Source organism: Mobula birostris, chromosome 4 (assembly GCF_030028105.1).
Source record: "Mobula birostris isolate sMobBir1 chromosome 4, sMobBir1.hap1, whole genome shotgun sequence".
Classification (NCBI taxonomy): domain Eukaryota; kingdom Metazoa; phylum Chordata; class Chondrichthyes; order Myliobatiformes; family Myliobatidae; genus Mobula; species Mobula birostris.
In genome coordinates, this window is record NC_092373.1 from 197,120,764 (window position 1) to 197,147,695 (window position 26,932).

At 44.5% G+C, this 26,932-nt stretch overlaps 1 protein-coding gene across 1 annotated transcript in view; it reads left to right on the plus strand.

Moving 5' to 3' along the window:
* The window catches only part of LOC140196859 (dedicator of cytokinesis protein 2-like), a 1,243,024-nt gene that overhangs the window by 404,562 nt on the left and 811,530 nt on the right, over positions 1–26,932 (plus strand). The window contains exon 25 of the mRNA XM_072256747.1: positions 16,385–16,491. Within this exon, the coding sequence (XP_072112848.1) occupies positions 16,385–16,491 (107 nt within the window). The remainder of the gene's footprint in view (positions 1–16,384; positions 16,492–26,932) is intronic.

Below are 26,932 nucleotides of genomic sequence, written 5' to 3' on the forward strand. Positions count from 1 at the left end.
AATAATATTTCTCTGACCTATGAGTCTACTACTGGAGATACAGTTTGAAAATAAGGAATATGCTGTTCAGGACATGAAGGGGAATTCCTTCACTCAGATGGTTGTGAGCCTTTGGAATTCCTTGTCCCATTAGGAAGTGCTGATTCAATAAGTTCCTTCAGGACTTGGATACACAATGAGTAATGTGTACACTTTTTGGTTACCCTGTTATAGCAAAGATGTCATTAAACTGCAAGACACACAGATACAAAATACTGGAGGAATTCAGAAGGTCAGGCAGCAACAATGGAAAGGGATGAAGATTCGATGCTCCAGGCCCAAACCCCTTCATTGGGACTTGTGTTACTCTGGATTTGCAGCATCTGCAGAACCTGTTGTGTTTATTGAACTGGGAAAAGTGCCATAAAGTTTTACAAGGTGGTTGCCAAGACCAGAGTGTCTGAGTTGTAGGGAGAGGTTGGGCAGGCTGGGAGTTTATACCTTGGGATAGAGGAGACTGAGGAGTGACTCTATAAAACTATGAGGGGCTACATGGGATGAAGGCACTCAGTCTTGTCTTTCCTCTATGGAGAGAGAATCATAAAAGCAGAAACCATAGTTTTAATGTGAGAGGAGAAAGATTTAAAAGTGAATCATTTTCACACAGAGGGTGGTGCAGCAATGGAACGAACTACCAGAGGAAGTGGTTCAGCGTGGAAGTGTAATGACACTTGGACAGGTTCATGGACAGAAAAGTTTTAGACCAGGGTTTCCCAACTTTTTTAATGCCATGGACGAATATCATTAAACTAGGGGTCTATGGGTTCCAGGTTGGGAACCCCCGGTTTAGAGGGATATGGGGCAAAATGCGGGAAATTGGGACTAGATCAGGTGGGAATCTTGGTCAGCATGGGAGAAGTGGGCCAAAGGGCCTGTTTCCTTGCTGTATCATTCTATGGTTCAACGATGGAGAAACAGAATGAAAGAAAATTGGGACAGTGACCGAAAATGGCACTTCAATCTCAATAAAAGACGGAGCAAATTTGAGGGGTCCAATTGACAACTGCTGATCTAATTTCTTATTCCTCTTTCCACACCTAATCTCCTGCGTCATTTGGAAAGGATTCCGAAAGCTCAGCACCTAGACAGGCAAAAGCACAGCCAGTATTAAATTAGAAAATAGACTGGAGATGCTGGAATGCTGAAGCAAAATGCTGGAAAGTCTCAGAAGGTCAGGTAGCATCTGTGGAGAGAGAAAAAATCCGAGTTTATGTTTCAGGCCGAGACCCTTCATCAGAACTGGGGAACCAGGGAAAAGAAATTTCTTTTCTGCATTGGGGAAGGTGGGGAAGGGATGGGTGGATTACGGGGGTAAGACTCTGATAGGGTGAGAGCAAATGAGGAATCCCGCTATTGTCTCAGGTGCATAGAACATTCCATTTCCTATCCACAACTGAGACAGTGCACCTGACTGCTCTGTTTACAACCCCCACACTCTCCCCCTCCCCCCCCACCCATGAGCAGCACTCTTCCCTTTCCTCAGTGTGGCTATTACCCTCAATCTTTCCCACTTAGAGTCCAGGAGTAGACCCACTCCCCTCCTGTCTCAGTGTGGGTCTCACTCGTGTCCCTTCCCCGACAGAGATGCAGCTTCCTCTGCCGTCCAGGGGAAGCCATTACATGCACTGTGTCCTCCTGCCACCCCAGGGGCAACGACCCCTGCAACTGCCTCCCCATCCCAGAGCATCACTGAGTGCCACAGGGACACGTTTCGGCACTGTAGTGTAGCAGCTAGCTTAACACTATCACTGGGCCAGCTGTAAGATCGGGGTTCAATTCCCGCTGCCGTCTGTAAGGAGTTTGTAGGTTCTCCCCGTGACCGTGTGGGTTTCCTCCAGATGCTCCGGTTTCCTCCCACATTCCAAAGACATATGGTTAGAATTAGTGAGTTAAAGGTGTGCTGTGTTGATGCTGGAAGTGTGGAGATAACTTGCAGGCTGCCCAGCACAGTCCTTGCTGGTTTGATTCAAGCACCCATTCAGAACAGAAATGCGAAGAAATTTTTTTAGCCAGAGGGTGGTAAATCTATGGAATTTGTTGCCGCGGGCAGCAGTGAAGGGCAAGTCATTGGGTGTATTTAAGGCAGAGATTGATAGGTATCTGAGTAGCCAGGGCATCAAAGGTTATGGTGAAAAGGTGGGGGAGTGGGACTAAATGGGAGAATGGATCAGCTCATGATAAAATAGCGGAATAGACTCGATGGGCCGAATGGCTGACTTCTGCTCCTTTGTCTTATGGTCTTATGGACACATTTCACTGTGTGTTTTGATACACATGACAAATAAAAGCTGATCTTTCTAATCTAAGTTATACTATTTCCCTGACGGACTTCCTGAAGGTTAACTTGGGGGTTAAGTCCGTGGTGGGGAAGCAAATGTGATGTTAGCATTCCTTTCAAGAGGACTAGAATATAAAAACAAGGATGTAATGCTAGGCCTTTATAAGGTACTGGCAAGGCCTCACAGGAGTATTGTGAGCAGTTTTGGGCCGGTTATCTAAATTAGAATGCGCCTACATTGGAGAAGGTTCACAAAAATGATTCTAGGATTGAAAGGCTTATCAGCTGAGGAGTGTTTGATAGCTCTGGGGCTGTACTGACTGGAATGAGGAGTGATCATATTGAAATCTATCAAATGGTGAAAGGACTTGACAGAGTTCGTGTGGAGTGGATGTTTCCTATGGTAGGAGAGTCCAGGACCAGAATAGAGAGACATCCATTTAGAACAGGGATAAAGAGGAATTTCTTCAGCTAGAGGGTGGTGAATCTGTGGAATTCATTGCCACAGGCAGCTGTGGAGGCCAGGTCTTTTTGTATATTTAAGACAGTGGTTGATTCTTGATTAGTCAGGGCATGAAGGGATAAGGGGAGAAGGCAGGAGATTGTGGCTGAGAGAGAAATGGATCAGCCATGATGAAATAGGGAAGGAGATTTGATGGGCCAAATGGCCTCAATCTGTTCCTATATCTTCAGGTCTTACTACAATCCATGCTGATTTGATCTGACTTGATGCAAGTGACGGATTTCACTGTATGTTTTGACACATTTGTGACAAATAAAGCTAATCTTTGCAATCTATCTTATGCTATTTCCTCTGTACCCCGTCTAAGCCCACTAAGTCTTACCCTGTAGCGGTGTGCTACACACAGCGCTAGAATAATGACACGTAGTCGGTGAGTTCTAGTTGCGAAAAAAGAGATTTATTCAAACTTTGCGGCCTCCTTTAAAGCCTTCCCGTTCCCGCCCTCCCTGGGTGGGACTACTGTGGGGAATGCATATTCCCAGACCCTTCCTGCGTGCGGGATTTTCCCCCTGCTGGTGAAGATGGCCTGGCGCCCTTTTTGGGGCCGGCCTCTCTGCTGGCGCGCGCCGTTTTGTGAGCCGGTTCGAGTGCGCTGGAAAGTGGGTCACCACAACCCCATCATTTGTGTTCATCCATTGTGTCTCAGGGAACTTTTTGCCATTAGGGCTCGCACATTTAATCTCTGAGTCTGGTTAAAAATCAAAAATATAATGGGATAGAGCTTGTCATGTTTATTCAAAAATGATATTGTCATTTGACCATGTCATAGAGGCACTCCACAAAAGTCAACCCTTCGCCCCAATTTGTTCATGAAGATGATGTCCATTTAAGCTCTGTAAAATGCTGGAGGAACTCAGTAAGTCAGGCAGCATCCATGTAGAGGCATAAAGAGTCAATGTTTTAGGCCAAGACTGCCCCTCAGGACTGAAAGAGAAGGGAGAAATTGTCAGAATAAGAAGGTGGTGGGAGGGGAAGAAGTACAAGCTGACAGGTGACAGGTGAAGCCAGGTGAGGGGGTAGGTGTGTGGGTGGAGGATGGACGGTGATGGGTGGAAGAGGTAAAAGAGCTGAAGAAGAGGAAATCTGGTAGGAGAAGAAAGTGGAACATGGGAGAAAGGAAAGGAGGAGGGTCTCCAGAGGGAAGAGATAGGCAGATGAGGAGAACAGATGAGCTAAGAGGAGAGGCAGAATGGGGAATGGAAGAAGAGAGAAGTGAAATTGTGGGTGGGGGGTGGGGGTTGAGAATTACCGGAAGTTTATTTAATGTGGTCACGTTTGCCAACATTTGGCCCATTCCTTTCTAAATCTTTCCTATCTGGATACTTGTCCAAATGTGTTTTTAATATAGTTATTGTACCTGCCTCAACCATTTCCTCTGGTAACTTGTTCCATACTTGCATCACCCGCTGTGTGAATATGTAGCCCCTCAGGACGCCTTTTTAAATCTTTCCCCCCTCACCTTAATCCCATGACCTCTCACCCTTGGGTCTCTTCCCCTGAGGACAAGACTGTGTGTGTTCAGTCTATGTAGGCTAGTTTGAAGCAGGACGATCGATTACTGTACTTTATCTTGGCAGTAAGCAAATGCTAAAGGCTTTGTGGGATTGGGGAAATTTACAGTTAAGTCACGTACCATTTGGTGGAACATTTGCATTTTTAACTCGGGGGTTCTTGAAAGACCACAGCCTAATTACTTTATGTCGGAGAACTGTGTACAGATCTGTCAGGAGACTTTCATTTTCCAGTCTTCCTAGACAAATCTCACTGCACTTTGTGTTGTGATATGCCAACCTCTTAAAATAAATGCTGCTGCGTATAGCTCTGTGTCCTGCATCAGTGAAGAAGTGGCTGGCCCTGAGTTCACCTCCTTTTTATTAACTTGACCCCACAGGTCAATATCAACCACTTCAATTAACCCTGCTAACCCCTCATATTTTCCTTTCAATTTTTTTAAAAGTTTGTTTTTTCTTTGCTTTCCTCTTATCTAGTGCTGGCAATAGCAAAAACAAAATACAGAGAAAGGGAGCTCAGTTGGAGCAAGATCACGGGGCCAATGTTGAGTGCATCAAATGAAGAATATCCAGGAGACAAGAGTCAGCATGGCGATGCCATATTCATATAAAAGCATCTATTGTAGTGGACAATAGGAAGACTATCCAAGCTTGCACTGGGATCTGGACCACCTTGAGAAATGGGCTGAGAAATGGCTGATGGAATTGAATGCAGACAAGTGTGAGGTGTTGCACTTTAGGAGGACAAACCAGGGGAGGACTTAGATGTTGAGTGATTGGGCACCGAGGAGTGCTGCAGAACAGAGGGATCTGGGAATACAGATACATAACTCCTTACATGAGATGTCACAGGTAGATAGTGTCATAAAGAGTGCTTTGGCATATTGGCCTTCATAATTCAAAGTATTGGGATGTTATGTTGAAGTTGTACAAGACGTTGGTGAGGCCTAATTTGTAATATTGTGTCCAGTTCTGGTTGCCTATCTGCAGGAAAGATGTTGGTAAGATTGAAAGAGTGCAGAGAAAATTTACAAGCATGTTGCCAGGGCAGGACTTGAGGACCTGAGTTGTTGGGAAATGTTCAAGAGGTTAGGACTTTATTTCCTGGAGCGTAGGAGAATGAGGGGGGATTTGATAGAGCTATTCAAAATGAGGGGTATAGATAGGGTAAATGCAAGCGGGCTTTTTTTCCGCTGAGGTTGGGTAACTAGAACGAAAGGTGGTAGGTTAAGCATGAAAGGGGAAATGCTTAAGGGGAACTCAGGAGATGGCGTGAGTGTGGAATGAGCTGTCAGCAGAAGTGGCTTATGCGGATTCGATTGCAACATTTAAATTGGGATAACTACATGGGTGGGATGTGGTCCAAGTGCAAGGTTGATGGGACCATGCAGAATAATAATTTGGCATGGACAAGAAAGTCCAAATGACCTGTTTCTGTGCTGTAGTACTCTACAACTCTATGATAGAGAAAGGATACCTTGCTTGGCAGCTTAATTCCACACCTGGGCCTCTTGTAGCAGCCGACTTTAATTCATCTTGGTCCTCCTACCCCATGGTTGTGTCAAATCATGAAGACTCACAGGTCTAAGTTCTGGAGTGAGGTTAAACTTTCTTTATTCATCAGAGTGTAGAGAATCATTTGATGGGCCAAAGGGCCTGGCTCCATGTTGTTTAACTCTTTGACACTAAGCATTTATTTTAGTTCTTGTGTTTGAGCAAATATCAATGGAATAACCAGAATTAAACCGGAAAGAGTGCAGAACAGATTCTTGAGGATGTTGTTTGGACTGTGCTTTGGGGAGAGGTTGAGCAGGTCGTACCTATAAAAAGTATTCACTCCCCTTTGAACTTTTCATGATTTATTGTTTTACAACATTGAATCACGGTGCATTTAATTTGGCTTTTTTGACACTGATCAACAGAAAAGACTCTTCCGTGTCAAAGTGAAAACAAATTTCTACAAATTGGTCAAAATTTATTACCATTTTTAAACACAAAATAATTGATTGCATTATTACTCACCACCTTCAAGGCAGTGTTTAGTAGATGCACCTTTGGCAGCAATTACAGCCTTGAGTTTGTGTGGATAGGTCTCTATCAGCTTTGCATATCTAGACACTGCATTTTTCCCCATTCTTCTTTACAGAATTTGTCAAACTCTATCAGATTGCACAAGGATTGTGCATGAACAGCCTTTTTCAAGTCCAACCACAAATTCTCAATTGGATTGAGGTCTGAGCTCTGATGAGGCCACTCGAGGACATTAACTTTGTTGTTTTTAAGCCATTCCTATGTAGCTTTGGCTTCATGCTTCATTGTTTTGCTGGAAAACAAATTTTCTCCCAAGTCGCAGTTCTCTTGCAGACTGCATCAGGTTTTCCTTCAGGATTTCCCTGTGTTTTGCTGCATTAATTTTACCCTCTACCTTCACAAGCCTTCCAGGGCCTGCTGCAGTGAAGCATCCCCACAGCATAATGCAGCCTCCACCATGCTTCACGGTAGGGATGGTGTGTTTTTAATTATGTGCACTGTTTGACCTACACCAAATATAGCATTTAGTCTGATGGCCAAAAAGCTCAACTTTGGTTTCATTAAACCATAGAATCTTCTTCCAGCTGACTTCAGAATCTCCCACATGCCTTCTGACTGTAGCCAAGATTTCACATGAGCCTTTTTTTCAACAGTGGCTTTCTCTTTGCCACTCTTATGAAGCTGCGCTTGGGCAACAGTTGTTGTATGCACAGTCTCTCCCATCTCAGCCACTTATAAGAAGCTTATAACTCCTCCAGACTTGTCATAGGTCTTCTGGTGGCATCCCTCACTAGTCCCCTTCTTGCAGTCACTCAGGGCTTTGAGGACGACCTGCTCTAGGCAGATTTACAGCTGTGCCATATTCTTTCCATTTCTTGATGATTTATGTAACTGTACTCCAAGGGATATTCAGTAACTTGGAAATTTTCTTGTCCATCTCATGACTCGTGCTTTTCATGAAATTGCTTAGAGCGTTCTTTTGTTTTCATGGTGTAGTTTTGCCAGGATACTGACTCACCAGCAGTTGGACCTTCCAGATACAGGTGTATTTTTTACTAAAATCAATTGTAACACCTTGACTACACAGGGTGATCCCTATTTAACTAATTATGTGACTTCTAAAACCAATTGGCTGCACCAGTTATAATTTGGTGTGTCATATTAAAGGGGATGAATACTTATACAATCAGTTCTTTTGTGTTTTATATTTGTAATTAATTTAGATCACTTTGTAGAGATCTGTTTTTGCTTTGACACAAAAGAGTCCTTTTCTGCCGATCAGTGTCAAAAAAGCCAAATTAAATCCACTGTGATTAAATGTTGTAAAACAATAAACCATGAAAAAGGGTAGTGATTACTCTACAGGCACTGTATAGCTAGGGTGCCTAAGACTTTTGCACTGTACTGTATGTATTGCACAGTACTGATTGAATAGCTCCAAATTGTAGATGCCATCCAAGATGCCTCTTCAAACTATTGGTCAGGCTGCACTTGGAGCATTGTGAGTAATTGTAGGCCCTTTATCTGCTAAAGGGCCTGCTTGTATTAGAAAGGGTCCATGAGCGGTTCATGAGAATGATCCCAGAAATAAAGGGGTTAACAATGAGGTTGGCGGGGTAGAGATACATCTCTACCGAAGGAGGTGTCAGGCTGTTTCATTTGGCTGTATACATTGGTATTCACGTATGGTTGAATGTCAATTCAACTTGAACTTAAACCTGAGCTTGAGCTTCTTAGCCTAGGGCTTGTTCCATCTGAGTCTTCACCTCAGCCTGGAATGTATTGAACATTAACAGCTCCCTGAGCTGGGAAATTCAGTACATTAATAAGCTGTTGAGTAAAAATAAAATCGTGTCATCACAAAATTTGGGCATGTTTAATGTTTGCAATCTTTTTCCCTGCCTAAGATAGAAGAAGTATGATTTTTTCTTCACTCATTTGAGCCTGAGAGGAGATACATGTCACTTGAAGCTCAAAATCAGTATAAAGTATTCCTGTAACTGAATCAGTGTAGACAGTTGTCCTGTCAATATTCCCTGTCTGTACATTCAGAATAAGATGCATCGTTGGGTGAGTTTTGCACTGACCATACAGGTGCACATTCTGTGCCAAACCAGGTGGTTTTATTTGGTGGGGTCTGACTCTTGAGGAACTGGAATAAAACTGGTCTGATGGTTCCATCGTGGGCTCTTTGGGTGGTGGGGTGGAGATGTGTTTCTACCAAAGGAGGTGTAAGGTGCTACTTCTCTCCACTACCCTGCAGGTCACCCTTGGGCAAGGTGTAGCACCTTCTTAGACTTTGACCCCACAATCAGGGCCACGTGAAGCCATGGAAACAGGTGGTGGATGGTCGTATGAGCAGCTGGTGCAAATCACAAGTCCTGGTTATGTGACCACTGACACCTGGCAGATAATCTCTGCAGAAGATTGATAATGGCTGGGGTTACCTGTCTTGGAAAGACAATGCCCAGAAGAAGACAATGGCAAACTACGTCTGTAGGAACATTTGCCAAGACCATGATCACCCACGTCAATATGACATGGCACATAACGAACGAACATGGTCACTAGCCTCCCCAGCATCGAGGACATCTTCAAAAGATGATGACTTAAGAAGATGGCATTCATCATTAAGGATCCTCACCCAGCCAGGACATGTCCTCTTCTCATTGCGACCATCAGGGTGGAAGTACAGCAGCCTGAGAACACATTTTAGGACCAGCTTCTCCTCCTTCTGAACAAACTATGAAACCGTGGACACTACCTCACTTTTTGCTCTGTTTACTTGTTATCTTTTTTTTAATCATAACTTATAGTAACTTCATATGCCTTGCACTGTATTGCTGCTACAAAGCAAGGAATTTCATTGCATATGTCAGTGATTCCGTGTCTTCTCTGCAAAGAGACGGAGCTGTATGTTTAGGAAATGGTTGGGCTTTCTCTCCTTAATCCCTTTAGGTTCCAGGATTAGCATTATCTTCTTGGGGAAAACAAAGACAGCAGTGGTAGGTCAAATATGATGGCAGAATATAGTATTAATGGTAAGACTCTTGGCAGTGTGGAGGATCAAAAGGATCTTGGGGTTCAAGTCCATAGGACACTCAAAGCTGCTGCGCAGGTTGACTTTGTGGTTAAGAAGGCATACGGTGCACCGGCCTTTATCGTGGGATTGAGTTTAAGAGCCAAGAGGTAATGTTACAGTGATATAGGACCTTGGTCAGACCCCACTTGGAGTACTGTGCTCAGTTCTGGTCACCTTGCTACAGGAAGGATGTGGAAACTAAAGAAAGGGTGCAGAGGAGATGTTACCTGGATTGGGGAGAATGCCTTATGAGAATAGGTTGAGTGAACTTGGCCTTTTCTTCTTGGAGCGACGGAGGATGAGAGGTGACCTGATAGAGGTGTATAAGATGATGAGAGGCATTGATCATGTGGATAGTCAGAGGCTTTTTTCCCAGGGCTGAAATGGCTAACACAAGAGGGCACAGTTTTAAGGTGCTTGGAAGTAGGTATGGAGGAGATATCAGGGTAAGTTTTTTATGCAGAGAGTGGTGAGTGTGTGGAATGGGCTGCCGGCGACGGTGGTGGAGGCGGATTTGATAGGGTCTTTTAAGAGACTCCTGGATAGGTACATGGAGCTTAGAAAAATAGAGGGTAATTTCTAAAGTAAGTACATGTTCGGCACAGCATTGTGGGCAGAAGAGCTTGCGTTGTGCTGTAGGTTTTCTGTGTTTCTATGTGATTACATTCATCTGTATCGACAGTTACTTCCCGGCAACACTCTGGAAAGACAGATATACAAGTTGACACAAAGTGCATATGCAGTACAGCATATAGTTAAATATAAAACAGTATAATGCTACTGGCGCTGTCAAAAATAATATGTACTGAGTGGTAGCAAGGTGTTCATAAGTCTCACAGCCTGGGAGAAGAAACTGTGTTACCTAACGTAACAGTCCTTGTTATTGTGCTGCGGTACCTTCTGCCTGATGGTAGGAAGTCAAAGAGATTGTGAGATGGATGGGAAGGGCCCTTGACAATGTTGAGGGCCCTGCGAATGCAGCATTTCTGAATCTGTCCTGGATGGGGGTGAGGGAAGAGAGACCCTGATGATTCTCTCACAGTCCTCACAGTCCTCACAATCTACTTCCAGATCTGCAGTCCAGAGACATGAATAGTAATTCAGTAACCTGGCCACAACACCACCAAAAGACAAGCGGTTTGCATGGGAGCTCAGCGGGTCGAGTAGTGTGGTGGACTCTGGCAGGGGTTGATGAGAAGGTTGGCAGGACTCAGTAGGATTGTGTCAGAGGATTAGTGTAAATCTGGATGGTGCAAATGTTGGGCTGCAAGACCTGGTCCTGTGCTGTATTACCACTAGGGGTCTTTCCCTGCCCCTTGCTGAAAATTTAGCCAATTGGTTTACCCTCTCAGTTGGTGTAGGAGTTTCTGTTGCAATGTCTACCTACTACAGGAAAGACGCCAATAAAATTGAAAGTGTGCAGAGAAAATTTACAAGGAAATTGCCAGGACTTGAAGACCTGAGTTATAGGGAAAGGTTAAAATGGTTAGGAATTTATTCCCCAGAGGACAGAAGATTGAGAGGAGATTTGAGAGAAGTATACAACATATGAGGGGTACAGATAGGGTAAATGCAAACAGGCTTTTTCCACTGAGGTTGGGTGGGACTAGAACTAGATGTCATGGGTTAAGAGTGAAAGGTGAAATGTTTATTGGGAACGTGAGGGAGAACTTCTTCACTTAAGGGCGGTGAAGTGTGGAATGAGCTGCCAGCGGAAGTGGTGGATGAAGGTTTGAGTTCAACATTTCAGAGAAATTTGGATAGGTACCTGGATGCGAAGGATGTAGTGGGCTGTGGTTCATGTGCATGTCTATGGGACTAGACAGATTAATAGTTTGGCATGGTCTAGAAGGGCCTGTTTCTCCAACTGTATTGTTCTATGACTATGTTGATGAGATGAACAAGGGAGCCCTTGCTAAACAGATTTAATGCTCAATGCCACATCTCTAAATGACTACACTGACAGTGACTACACCTGACAATGTATTCATCAGGTGTAAACACGAGAGACTCTGCAGATGCTAGCAATCTGGAGCCTCCCACACAAAGTGCGGGAGGAGCTCAGCAACTCAGACTGCATCTGTGGAGGGGAATAAGCAGTAGGGTCGAGACCCTTCATCAGAACTGGAAAGGAAGTGGGAAGAAGCCAGAATAAGAAGGTGGCGGAAGTAGAGCAAGCTGACAGGTGTTAGATGAGACCAGGTGGGTGGGTGAGGGAGGGGAGAATGAAGTAAGGAGCCGGGATAGGGTGAAAAGAACACTTCACATTTCACCTGGGAACCTCCATATTGATGGCACGATCATCAATTTTTCCAGCTTATGGTAATTTCTCCCCCCCCCCTCCTTTTCCATTCCCCATTCTGGTTACTCTCTCAGCCCTCTTCTTTTCCTCACTTGCTCATTGCCCCCTCACCCTTTCCTTTCGTTCAAGGTCCAATCTCCTTTCCTATCAGATTCCTTCCTTTTCAGCCCTTTACCTCTTCTGCCTATCCCCTCCCAATTTCTCAATTCATCCTCCCTCCCCCACAAACCCACTTTCCCACTCACCTGGTCTCACCTGCCAACCGGTACTCCTCCCCCACCTCTCCCACCTTATGCCAGCTTCTGTCCCTTTCCTCTCCGGGTCCTGCCAAAGGGTCTCAGCCTGAAATTTCAACTATTTATTCCTCTTCATGGATGCTGAGTTTTGTCTTCATTGGGTGTAAAGTGCTCAGAGAGCTGGGAAAGGTGCTGCATAAATGTACTTTCACTCTATAATTTATTTATTTACTCATGGGATGGTGATGCCACCAACAATACTGGCATTTATTGTCCATCCTTAAAGAGGCAGTAGGTTATGAACCAGTGTGGGCCTGATCAGGTCGGGGTGGCGTATTTTCTGCCTTGAAGGACATTGGTGAGCTTGGACTGCGATGCAAAGGATCATGGCTACCACTGGAGAGTTGTTTTTGTTTTGGGAGGTAACTCCAGTATCTTTCTGCTCTGCCATTGGGCAGGAGGTACAGAGGCCTGAAGTCTCTCTCGACCTGGTACAGGAGCAGCTGCTTCCCTTAAATCATTTGGTTCTTGAACCAACCTGCATAGCACAAATCACTACCTTAGTATAGCAACACTCGGGCCTCCTTGATCACTTTGCATTAAAATGGACATTTTTTTAATTTTCTAATTCTGTTCTTTCTTGATATCAATGTTTTTTTTCTCTTGAATGGTATCTGATGCTCTGTGCCTGTGATGTTGCTGCATGTAAGCTTTTTTTATTCTATCCTGTGCTTATGTGGACTTGTGCAGTTGACAATAAACTCAACATTGACTTGAGAGACAGATTACGGAAACAGGCCTTTCAACCCAACAGGTTAACACCATCAAGCATCTATTCTTACAACGTTATCCTCTGCTAATCTAACTCTGTGTCTCCCATGTTCCCATCAGTCCCCCGCAGCAGATTTAAGGCATTCAGCCCATCAAGTCTGCTCTGCTATTCCGTTATGGCTGATTTATTATACTTCTCAGCCTTACTCTCTTGCCCTCTCCCTGTAACCTTTGACATCTTTCCACATCATCTACATAATTATTTGTTCATTCATTATGTGCTGTGTCGTATGACATAGACAATTAGATTAGAGTAGATTAGATTAGATTAGATTATGAGAACACTCAGTCCTCGTTTATTGTCATTTAGAAATGCATACATGCATTAAGAATGATACGATGTTCCTCCAGAGTGATATCACAGAAAAACAGGACAAACTAAGGACTAACACTGACAAGACCACATAATTATAACATATAGTTACAGCAGTGCAAAGTAATACCATAATTTGATAAAACAGACTATGGGAACAGTAAAAAAAGTCTCAAAGTCTCGAGTCAATCGACTCCCGAGTCCCCGATAGCGGCAGCAAAAGGGAGAAACTCCCTGCCATAAACCTCCAGGCACCGACAACTTGCCGATGCCTTGGAAGCAGCCGACTACAGCCGACACTGAGTCCATCCATCCGAAAACTTCGAGCCTCCAACCAGCCCCTCCGATACAGCCTCCCGAGCACCATCCTCTGCCGAGCGCCTTCAACCTCGCCCTGGCCGCCGAAACAAGCAAAGCCGAGGATTCGAGGCCTTCTGCTCCAGAGATTCTGGACCACACAGTAGCAGTGGCAGCGAAGCGGGCATTTCAGAAGTTTCTCCAGATGTTCCTCCAAACTCTCACGTCTGTCTCCATCAAATCAGAATTGTGCACAGTACCCTACTTGACAGATTACAGACATCATTCACCGGAGAGGCCGCACAAGCTGCCGTTGCGCCGCCATCTTCTCCTCCTCCATCTCCTCGATCGTGGTCTTTCCATAACCATGATTGTTCTTGGCAAGTTTTTCTACAGAAGAGGTTAGAACATAGAACATAGAACATAGAATAGTACAGCACAGTACAGGCCCTTCAGCCCACAATGTTGTGCCGACCCTCAAACCCTGCCTCCCATATAAGCCCCCACCTTAGATTCCTCCATATACCTTGTCTAGTAGTCTCTTAAACTTCACTAGTGTATCTGCCTCCACCACTGACTCAGGCAGTGCATTCCACGCACCAACCACTCTCTGAGTAAAAAACCTTCCTCTAATATCCCCCTTGAACTTCCCACCCCTTACCTTAAAGCCATGTCCTCTTGTATTGAGCAGTGGTGCCCTGGGGAAGAGGCGCTGGCTATCCACTCTATCTATTCCTCTTATTATCTTGTATACTTCTATCATGTCTCCTCTCATCCTCCTTCTCTCCAAAGAGTAAAGCCCTAGCTCCCTTAATCTCTGATCATAATGCATACTTTCTAAACCAGGCAGCATCCTGGTAAATCTCCTCTGTACCCTTTCCAATGCTTCCACATCCTTCCTATAGTGAGGTGACCAGAACTGGACACAGTACTCCAAGTGTGGCCTAACCAGAGTTTTATAGAGCTGCATCATTACATCGCGACTCTTAAACTCTATCCCTCGACTTATGAAAGCTAACACCTCATAAGCTTTCTTAACTACCCTATCCACCTGTGGGGCAACTTTCAGGGATCTGTGGACATGTACCCCGAGATCCCTCTGCTCCTCGACATTACCAAGTATCCTGCCATTTACTTTGTACTCTGCCTTGGAGTTTGCCCTTCCAAGGTGTACCACCTCACACTTCTCCGGGTTGAACTCCATCTGCCACTTCTCAGCCTACTTCTGCATCCTTTCACTGTCTCTCTGCAATCTTTGACAATCCTCTACACTATCTACAACACCACCAACCTTTGTGTCATCTGCAAACTTGCCAACCCACCCTTCTACCCCCACATCCAGGTCGTTAATAAAAATCACGAAGAGTCCCAGAACAAATCCTTGTGGGACACCACTAGTCACAATCCTCCAATCCAATGCCTTCTTCTGGACAGTGTCTTTACAAGATGGGTGACCCCAGCCATTATCAATACTCTTTAGAGATGGTCTGCCTGGTGTCAATGGTCACATAACCAGGACTTGTGATATGCACCAGCTGCTCATACGACCATCCAGCACCTGCTCCCATGACTTCACATGAATCTGATCAGGGGCTAAGCAGGTGCTACACCTTGCCCAAGGGTGTCCTGCAGGCTAGCGGAGGGAAGGAGTGCTTTATACCTTCTTTGTTGGAGATGTATCACCACCCTGCCACCCCTACACAATCGGGGCAATTTATTGTGGGTGTCCCATTAATCTACCACCCCTCATGTTCTGGAGTACGTGGACAAAACTGATTGCATTGTTGGGGACAACCTGCAAACCCCACACCAAGATCACTGGAGTTCTCTGTGCTGCACCGCCATGGGTACCCCACCATTCAACCACGCTCGTTCACCTGTGAATGTGCTGGGATTGTCTTTTGTTACCAGTCTCCGGATGTGGCCTCCTCTATATTGGTGAGACCCGTCGTAAATTGGGGGATCACTTCACCGAGCACCTCTGTACTATCCGCCACAATCATGGCTTCCGGGTGGCTAGACATCTTAATTCTGATTCCCATTAATGTTCCGATGTGTCGATCCATGACTGCCTCTTGTGCCAAGAGGAGACCACTTTTAGAATGGAGAGGCAGCACCTTATATTCTATCTGGGTAGCCTCCAACCTGATGGTATAAATATCGATTTCTCCTTCCAGTGAACAAATTTCCACCCCCCCTCCCATTTATTCCCCATTCTGACCTTTTTCTTCTTACCTGCCTATTAATTCCCCCTCCTCTTGCCCTTCCTCCTATTGTCCACTATCTTCTCCTATCAGATTCCTTCTTATCCAGCTCTTGACCTTTCCCACCCACCTGGCTTCACCTATCACCTTCCAGCTAGCCTCCTTCCCCTCCCTCCCTCCAACTTTTAATTCAAGTATCTCCCCCTTTTCCCCTCAGCCCTGAAGAAAGATCTCAGCCCAAAGCTGTCGACTGTTCACTCTTTCCCATTGATGCTGCCTGGCCTGCTGAGTTCCTTCAGTATTTTGTGTCTGTTGCTTTTCTTTCTATACCACACACAATTCAGAGATAAATGAAGCCTTGGCTTGAAAACAGTAAATGCAAAACGCAAGAGTAATATATTATAGCATTCTTCTCATACAGAGATAACACAGTGTGAAAGTTGCCCAGTCACCAGGCCTGACCTGATGTTCTGGGTTGGATATAAACAACACGAGAAATTAAATTGGGAAAAAAGTTCTGATGTTATATTCTGTTTATTTCATTGTCAGATCTTTCAGCTACGTTGTATTAATATTCAATGATCTGACACGATTATGCCAATTCATTAATATTTAATACACTCAAAATATGCTGATAGCTCCCACATGCTCCAAAAGTGCTGATGCATCTCTTGAATATTCAATGTATTCTTTCCCATCGTAAGGTTGTTTTTTTTTTTACTGTGCTTTGTTTGTAGCCACTTGTTGCGTGATTTCATCAAGAACCTTCCTCCAGATCGACTGGTGAAGCAGAAGTTGCAGTCGATGACAGCCATCGTCAGTACAGAGCTTTTCAGAAAGGAAGGTAGGAGCTGGGGATTCCTAACGCACTGAGTACACTATAACTGGAAATAGAACTCGGAGGAGGGGAGAAAAGAAGCAACGTCAACATGCCCTTTGATCAAAACATTTTGTGACACTGCACGGCAAAGATAAAAGCCTTAGCTAGAGATCTTAGATTCGTCCAACACAGAATAGGCCCTCCAGCCCACAACGAAAGTGCTGCCCTGTGTCACACAACAGCAGAACAGGCCTTTTGGCTCAACTAGATGTCCATCTAGGACAAAGGCCACTCAGCCCATCGAGTCCAGTCTGCCATATGATCATAGTTAATTTGTTTTCCCTGTCACCCCCATTTAGATCAAGATTTATTGATCACATGTACATGGAAACATATCCTGAAATGTGTCATTTGTGTTAAGAACAAGTACTCCTAGGGATGTGCTTGGGGCAGCCTGCAAGTGTCACCACAAATTCCAGTGCATAACATTGTTACAATGCTCGGCAGAACAACACAGAACACAACAAGCAACAAAACAACAGCAAAACAAGCCCTGTTCCCCCCCTCCCCCAAAGCAACACACACACACACACACACACACACACACACACACACACACACACACACACACACACACACACACACACACACCTGTCCGTGTCACTGGCCAGTGAGCACGGAGCTGAACTGGAGATGGACTGAAGATGTCCTTCATCACCTGTTCGCATGACTTTTCTTCGTACGTGAAGAGGAGAACAGAGGCCTAAGCTCTGGCCAGACCTCTAACTCCCCACATCCCTGTCCCTAAAGCCTAATATGACTGCAAACTCCCCTCATCCCTGTCCCAAAATCCTACAATGACCTCAAACTCCCCATATCCTTGTCCCTAAACTCTACTATGACCTCGAACTCCCCACATCCCTGTTCCCAAGCTCTAATCTGACCTCGAACCCCCCACAACTCTGTCTCTAAACTCTAATATGACCTCGAACTCCCCTCATCCCGGTCCCTAAACCCTAATGTGATCTCAACTGCCCCACATCCCTGTTCACAAACCCTAATCTGACCTCTAACTCCCTGCGTTCTTGTCCCTAAACCCTAATATGACCTTGAACTCACCACATCCCTGTCTCTAAACCATAGTTGATCTTTAACTCCCCCACATCCCTGTCCCCAAACCCTAATCTGACCTCTAATTCCCCACATCACTGTCCCTAATCCCTAATCTGACCTCTAACTCCCCACATTCCTGTTCCTAAACCCTAATCTGACCTCAAACTCCCCACATCCCTGACCCTAAACCCTAATATGAGCGAGCTCCTGACATCCCAGTCCGTAAACTCTAACTTGACCCCTAACTCCCTCCACAGAGCATTGCAATGCTGCCTTCCAGGCCATTAGCTTTCACTGTAGATCTCATCCCCCCACTCCTGCCAGAGCTGACTTGGTATGCTAGGATAAGCATGTCCTTATCTCACCAGGATATGAGGGTCGCTGGCTACCCTCACCTGGTTTAGCCCACCTGCTGAGGTGCTGTACTGGGGTGTGGTTGCTGTTGCATGCAAACAGCTACTTGGAGCCACAGATGAGAGCTGAGTGTCCGGCAGGGACCAAAGGTGAATGAGTTAACACAGATTGGATATGACAAGCCCCTTCACCAGAGATGTTACCCGTCCCTGGGCAATCCATACACTTACCACTCTCTGTGTTAAAAATCCTCCCTATTTCCTCCTCCAATCACATTGAAATTACACCCTCTCCTATTTGCCTTTGCACCCCGTGGAAAAACGGTGCTGCCTGTTCACTCAATCTGTGCCTTTTATCATCTTGTATATCTCTATCAAATCCCCTCTCAGCCTCCTTCATTCCAAAGGGAAAAGCCCTACTTCACGGAACCGATCCTCATAAGATATGTTCTCTGATCTAGGTAGCATTCTGGTAAATCTCCTCTGTACCCTCTCTAAAGCTACCACATCCTTCCTATAATGAGGTAACCAGGTTAGAAAATCAGGAAGTTACATCAAAATGACAGAAGCAAAGAACAAGATACCAAAAGCTGGAGTTCAGGATGGTGCAACATCAGAGTCAGGCTGTATATGTCATGAAATTTGTAAACTTTGCGGCAGCAGTACAATGCAATACATGATAATATAGAAAAAACTGTAAATTATGGTACATATATATACATTAAATAATTAATGTATGAAGCTGTTCCTGAATCATTGAGTGTGTGTGTTCTGTACCTTCTTCCTGATGCAATCAGAAGAGGGCATGTCCTAGGTGGTGGTGGGTGGGGTGGTCCTTAATGATGGCACTGCCTATTCGAGGCACCGCTTCACCGCTCAGAGGCTAGTTCCCATAATGGATTGACTAAATTTAAAACTCTCCACAGTTTACTCCAGTCCTGTGCAGTAGCTCCCCACCCCCATTCCAGACAGTGGTGCAGCCAATTAGAATGACCAGGACAGAAGATGATGCGTCGTTCCTCCAGCTTGCTTTAGGATTCATTGTGTCTTTCAACCATACATGAATAACCATGACCACAGCCAACCGAGACAGTGTTAAAGTGGCAAGCATGCGGGAACCCTAACGCAAGGTGTTTGACTTGGAGGGGAACCCGCAGGGATCCTTGCCTCCTACTTTTTTTGAAGGTATTGGTTATGGGTGTGAGTTGTTCTGCTGGGTAATCCAGGTGAATAAACGCAGTGAATCGTGAAGTCACTACACAGCTCAGGTTTTGTGCACCAGTACTGAAGGGAAGCAAAGATTACTTTATCTCAAACCAAAAAAAAACTTTTGAGGATGGTTTTGAAAATTGAAATTAGGAGCCTCAAACTGGTTCAATAAGGTAACGTCTCAGTTGAAGTCAAAAATATTTCATCAAATGGATGACAGGATATATAAACCACAAGGGAATCGCTCAGTGATAAAGTGCAAATCACTGACGAAAGTGCGGGATGAAGTTTCAGCGACTGCTTCATTCCAGAGGCTGCAGTCAATAATGTGAATTTGGAAAAGAGTGTGAGATAAGACATTTTGTTGTTGATGGTAGGTTTCAGTTGCTGTGTATGCAGCTCAGTTGCCTGCCAAATTTCTTTGCTGCCTGGCTTTCTCCCTCCTTAAGGGGTTTGCGATACTCTGAAGGTGCAGTATCAATCCTAAAATAGCAGTTTCTCTCCAAGTCCTGAGCACTCATTCCTTACAATCCAACTCCCCCCACCCCCAACACCAACCATAAATAATAAACACAATGATTCAGGAATAATTTCTTCCCCTCTACCATCAGATTTCTGAATGACAATTGAACCCATAAAGTCTATAAGATTTGGGAGCAGAATTAGGCCATTTAAACCTTCAAGTCTGCTCTGCCAGTTCATCAGGGTTGATCTATTTTCCCTCTCAGACCCAAACTCCTGCCTTCTCTCTGTATCCCCTTGTGCCCTGACTAATCAAGAATCTATCAATCTCTGCCTTAAGTTTACCCAGTGACAAGGCCTCGACAGCCACCTGTGGCAACAAATTCCACAGATTCACCACTCTCTGGCTAAAGAAATTCCTCCTCATCCCCATTCTAAAAGGATGCCCCTTTATTCTGAGGCTGTGTCATAGAACATAGAAACCTACAGTACGTTACAGGCCTTTCAGCCCACAATGTTGTGCTGACCATGTAACCTAGTCTAGACACTGCCTAGAATTTCCCTGCCACAGCCCTCTATTTTTCTAAGCTCCATGTACCTATTTAAGACTCTCTTAAAAGACCCTACAGTATCCACCTCTACCAACTGTCACTGACAGTGCATTTCATGTACCCACCACTCTCTGTGTGTAAAAACTTATCTCTGACATCCCCCTTGTACCTACTCCCAAGCACTTTAAAGCTATGCTTCGTGTTAGTCATTTCAGCCCCGTTTAAAAAGCCTCTGGCTATCCACACGATCAATGCCTCTCATCATCTTATACACTTCTATCAGGTCACCTCGCTCTAAGGAGAAAAGGCCAAGTTCACTCAACCTATTCTCATAAGGCATGCTCTCCAGTCCAGGCAATATCCTTGTAAATCTCCTCTGCATTCTCTCTATAGCATGTACTGTGTCCTCTGTGTCGTAGACTCTCCCACCACAGGAAACATCCTCTCCACATCCACTCTACGAGGCCTTTCACCATTCGATAAGTTTCAATGAAGTTACCCCTCGTTCTTCTGAATCCCAGTGAATACAGGTCCAGAGCCATCAAACCCTCCACATATGACAAGCCTGTCAATCATGACCTCACGACAATTTTTTCCTCTTTTTGCATTACTTCTTTAATTTAAGATAAATAAATAAATGTGTGTGTGTGTGTAGTTATGGCTGCACAAGAACAGGTACTGAGCAGAAGAGCAATATATGCTGTATATACTTACTGTAATTCACAATTCTTTTTATAATTATGTCTTGCAATGTACTGCTGCTGCATAACAACAAATTTCATGACATCTTGCAGATTAACTCGTCCATACTGACCAAGATTACCATCTAAGCTGGTCCTATTGCAGACAATGAGCCAACTCTTGAACATTAGCTCACCATTTTTGCTCTCTGTTAGCACTGCTAGTTTAATTTATAAATATATATATACACTATCGTGCAAAAGTCATAAGCATATATGTATAGCTAGGGTGCCTAAGGCTTTTGCACGGTACTGTAGTAATTTTATGTAACTGCTCTGTACTACAGCTGCAAAAAAAAACAAATTTCATGACGTGCGTGATGATAAATCTGATTCTGATCTGGGTCTCTGTTGTGGACTGAGAGTGGGAAGGGGGCAGGGAGAGGGGAATCATGGTTGGGAAAAGGGGAAGGGAGAGGGGAGGAGGCGGGAAGCACCAGAGAGACATTCTGTAATGACCAATTAACCAATTATTTGGCATCAAATTACATTGCCTGGTGTCTCAGGTCTGGATGTGTCTGCACCTGTGCCACACCCCCCCCCGCCCCCCGCTCTGGCACTCCTTCTCTGCCATCTATCTTATGCCTTCTCGCAGTGCTCCACCCTTACCATTCCCAACATCCTTTGTTCCCGCTAGATTTACAAACTCGCTCACTGCTCCACATTGACCGTAGCTATATGTACGTGCCTCAGACTTTGCACAGTACTGTATACTGTATTTCATTATGTAATTTATAGCTTGCTTTTGTTTATTACTCTGTGCTACTGGCAAAAAACAAAGTTTCCTTACATATACCAGTGATATTAAATCTGATTCTGATTTGATCACGTTTGGCCTATATCACTCTAAACTTTTCCGATCCACCTACCTGTGCAAGTGTCGTTTATTGATTCAGATACAGCGTGGAATAGGCCCTTTGAGCACGCTGCCCAGCAGCCCCCGATCTAACCCTAGCCTAATCACAGGATTAACCTACCGAACAGTACATCTTTGGACTGTGGGAGGAAACCAGAGCACCTGGAGGAAACCCACATAGCCACAGGGAGAACGATACAAACCCCTCACAGCTAGCAGCAGGAATTAAACCCAGGTTGTTGGTAAAGCGTTGTGCTGAGCACTATGCTACCGTGCCTTAGCTTCCTATGGCAGCTCTCTATACGTATCACTCTCCACGTGAAGAAGTTGCCCCTTGTTCGCCTTTTAAATCTTACTCTTTTCACCTCGAACCTCTGCCCTCTCGCTTTTGGTTTTCTCTCAGAAGAGACTTCACTGTGAGTTGTTGGGAGGTGCGATGATGCAGCAGATAGCGCCACCACCTCTCCACCCCTGAAACCCGGTTCATTGCTGAAGTCTTTTGGAGCAGCAAGCAATCTGCTGAAGGAGCTCGGCTGTCAAGCGGCATCTAAGGGGGGTGGGGGGATAGGATTGGTTGTGTTTTGGGTCGAAACCCTGCCATCAGGCTTGTGTGTTGGGATTGGATGGGAGAAAATTAATAATGTCAAAGTTCAAAGTAAAGTTTATTATCAAAGTATAAATATATCACCACACACAACCCTGAGATTCACCTTTCTGTGGACATACTCAGCAATACTATGGAATAGTAACTACAAACAGGATCAGTGAAAGATCAACCAGAGTGCAGAAGACAACAAACTGTGCAAATGCAAATATAAACCCATTTCGATGCTGATATTTGGTGGAGTAATGGACAATCTGCTGGAAGAGCTCAGTGGGTCGAGCAGCTTCTGTGGGCAGTGGAGCGTGGGGTCTGGAATTGTCAATGTGTCAGGTCAAAATCCTGCATGAGACTTGTCTGCTGGTGTTGGATGGGAGAAATATAATGATGTCAAGAGGTCAGAAATGGAGCACAGGTGCTTCTGAGTATTAAAAAGCTGGTGGACTATCACAAAGCTAGAAAGGAAATATAGAACACAGAACAGAACACTGTACACGCCCTTCAGTCCACAATGTTGTGTCAGTCTATTAACCTACTGCACAATCAGTCTAACTCTTTCCCACACAGTCCTTCATTGTTCATTTGTATGTGTACCTAAGAGTAACTTAAATGTCCCTCAAGTATCTGCCTTCACCATCACCTCCGGCATGCACTCCCTGCACTTACCACTCTCTATGCAGGAAAACGTACCACCGACATCCCCCTATACTTTCCTCCAAGCACCTTAAAAGTACATCCTCTCATATTGTCCATTACTGCCCTGGGGAAAAGACATTTGTTTCCCCGTCTACTCTACCTATGCCCCTTATCATCTAATACAACTCTTATCAAGTCACCTCTCATCCTTCTCTACTCCAAAGAGAAAAACCTGAGCTCTCTCGACCTATCATCAGAAGAGATGCTGTCTAATCCAAGGAGAATCCTGGTAAGTCTCCTCTGCACCCTCTCTATAGCTTCCATATCCTTCCTAAAATGAGGCAAAATTTCATGACAAATCGTTGAGTGGCGCGCTGATCCAGCAAGTGATCTTGCTAGTTGGCCACCTCAGAATCCTGGTTCAATGCTGGTGTCTGCTGGAGGAAAATAAGAGAGCATTAATGATGTCAGGAGGTCAGAAATAGAGTACATATGTCTGTGAGTGTTACAAAGCCAGAAGACTATTGAAGAAATTGGAAAGAAATAAACCATTAGGACGTGTTTTAACAATAAAACTTTGGCAAGGATAGAGGCCTAAATTTATCTGGGAGCGCAGCTGATTGGACAGCTGGGACTTGGTGAAAGCATGCAGTGATTTTGCAGATACTATATTTAATGACTTGTTAATGTGTTAATTTCTTGTAGTCAAAATCTTTCAGACGAAGCACTATCAATAATTTAATTAAATTACTTAATGTGAGTCAAAGAGAGGTGAGGAGAATTTGTTTTCATTTTTAATAAACTGCACTGCACTCTTGGTTAATATAGTCTCAGTGGCCACTTTATTAGGGACACCTGTACACCTGCTCATTAATGCAAATATCTAGTCAACCAATCATGAGGCAACTACTCAATGCATAAAAGCATGCAAACATGGTCAACAGGTTCACTTGTTGTTCAGCCCAAATATCAGAATGGGAGAGAAAAGCGGTCTAAGTGACTTTGGCTGTGGAATGATTATTGGTGCCAGATGGGGAGGTTTGAGTAGCTGGGAAACTACTGACCTCCTGGGATTTTCACACACACCAGTCCAATTTACAGAGAATGGAGTGAAAATCAAAAAGCATCCAGTGAGTGGCAGTTTTGAGGGTGAAAACACCTTGTTAATGAGAGAGGTCAGAGGAGAATGGCCAGACTGGTTCAAATTAACAGGAAGGCAACAGCAACTCACATCAATCAAAATCAGGATCAGGGTTAACATCATTGGCTTGTGTCGTGAAATTTAATGTTTTACGGAAGCGGTACATTGCAATACGCAATAATTAAAACTTTAAATTACTATAAGAAATATATAGTAAAAAAGAAAGTTAAATTTTAAAAGTGGTGCAGAAAGAGAGGAAAATTAGTATTGAGGTAGTGTCCGTAGGTTGATTGCCTATTCAGAAATCTGATGACAGAGTGGAAGAAGCTGTTCCTGGATCAGTGAGTGTGTGTCTACAGACTCTTATATCTCCTCCTTGATGGCAGCAATGAGAAGAGGTTATGTCCTGGGTTATGGGGGTCTTTAAGATGGACGCTGCCTTTTTGACGGTTCCTCCATGCTGGGGAGGCTAGTGCCTATGATGGAGCTGGCAGAGGTTGCAACTTTCTGCAGTCTTTTTACAATCCTGTGCAGTGGCCCCTCCATACCAGACGATGATGCAACCAATTACAATGCTCACTACTGTATATGTTTAGATTTTTGCGAGTGGCTTCGATGACATATCGATTCTCCACAAACTCCTAATGAAGTATGGCTGCAGTCATGCCTTCTTTGTATTTGCATCTGTGTGTTGCATCCAGGATAGATCCCCAGGGATGCTGACAACCAGGTAGACCATAAGACGATAAGACATAGGAGCAGAATTAGGCCTTCTGGCCCATCGAGTCTGCTCTGCCATTCAATCATGGCTGATTCTTTTTTCTATCTCCTCCTCAACCCCAGTTCCCGGCCTTCTCCCTGTAGCCTTTGATGCGATGTCCAATCAAGAACCTATCAATCTCTGCCTTAAATACACCCAATGACCTGGCCTCCTCAGCTGCATGTGGCAACAAATTCCACAAATTCACCACCCTTCAGCTAAAGAAATTTCTCCACATCTCTGTTTTGAAAGGGCGCTCCTCTATCCTGAGGCTGTGCTATCTTGTCCTTGACTTTCCCACCATGGGAAACATCCTTTCCACATCTACTCTGTCTAGGCCTTTCAACATTCGAAAGGTTTCAATGAGATCTCCCTTCATCCTTCTAAATTCCAGAGAGTACAGACCCAGAGCCATCAAATGTTCCTCATATGATAACCCTTTTATTCCTGAAATCATCCTTGTGAACCTCCTCAGAACCCTCTCCAATGCCAGCACATCTTTTCTTAGATGAGGAGCCCCAAACTGTTCACAATACTCAAGGTGAGGCCTCACTAGTGCCTTATAAAGCCTCAGCATGACATCCTTGCTCTTGTATTCTAGACCGCTTGAAATGAATGCTAACATGGCATTTGCCTTCCTCACCACTGACTCAGCCTGCAAGTTAACCTTCAGGGTGCTCTGCACAAGGACTGCCAAGTCCCTCTGCAACACAGATTCCCGGCTTTTCTCCCCATTTAGAAAATATTCCACACATTTATTTCCACTACCAAAGTGCATGACCATGCATTTTCCAACATTGTATTTCATTTGCCACTTTCTTGCCCATTCTCCTAATCTGTCCAAGTCCACCTGCATCCTACCAGTTTCCTCAACACTACCTGCCCCTCCACCAATCTTCATATCATCTGCAAACTTGGTGACAAAGCCATCTATTCCATCATCTAAATCATTTACACACAGCATAAAAACAAGCGGTCCCAACTCCAACCCCTGCGGAAACCACTAGACACTGGCAGCCAACCAGAAAAGGATACTTTTATTCCCACTCGCTGCCTCCTACCAATCAGCCAATGTTATAACCATGTTAGTAGCTTTTCTGTAATACCATGGGCTCTTAACTTGGTAAGCAGCCTCATGTGTGGCACCTTGTCAAGGCCTTATGAAAATCCAAATATACGACATCCACTGCATCTTCTTTATCTATCCTACTTGTAATATCCTCAAAGAATTCCAACAGGTTTGTCAGGCAAGATTTTCCCTGAAGGAAACCATGCTGACTTCGTACTGTCTTGTCCTGTCTCACCAAGTACTCCATCACTCATCCTTAACAATTAGCTCCAACATCTTCCCAAGCTCTGAGGTCAGGCTTATTGGTCTATAATTTCCTTTCTGCTGCCCCTCTCCTTTCTTAAAGAGTGGAGTAACATTTGCAATTTTCTAGTCTTCTGGCACCATGCCGGAGTCCAATGATTTTTGAAAGATCACCACAATTTCTAATGCTACCCCAGGGTGCAGTTCATCTGGTCTGGGTGACTTATGTACCTTTAGGTCTTTCAGCTTTTTGAGCACCTTCTCTCTTGTAACAGTAACTGCACCCACTTCTCTTCCTTCACACACAACAACATCACAACGTCAGGCCTACTGCTAGTGTACAACCAAATAATCATGTTTTACAACAGTGATGTGTAGAAGTGCATCCCTGAATGGCACAACACGTCAAACCTTGAAGTAGATGGGCTACAGCAGCTGAATACTCAACTTGGTACAGTCTTTCATTGATTCTGTTATAGTTATTATTCTATATTGGACTTATTGAGTATGCCCAGATGAAAAAGAATGTCAAGGTTGTAGGTGGTAGCATATGTACTTTGATAATAAATTCACTTTAAACTTTAAACTTTGAACTACAGCGCCCAAAGACCATGAGAGTACATCTAGTGGCCACTTAATCAGGTAAAGGAGGGACCTAATAGAGTGGCCACTGGGTGGAAACACCACTCAAACTGATGAAAGGCTGTTAGATAAAAGGAAATAAATTGCAG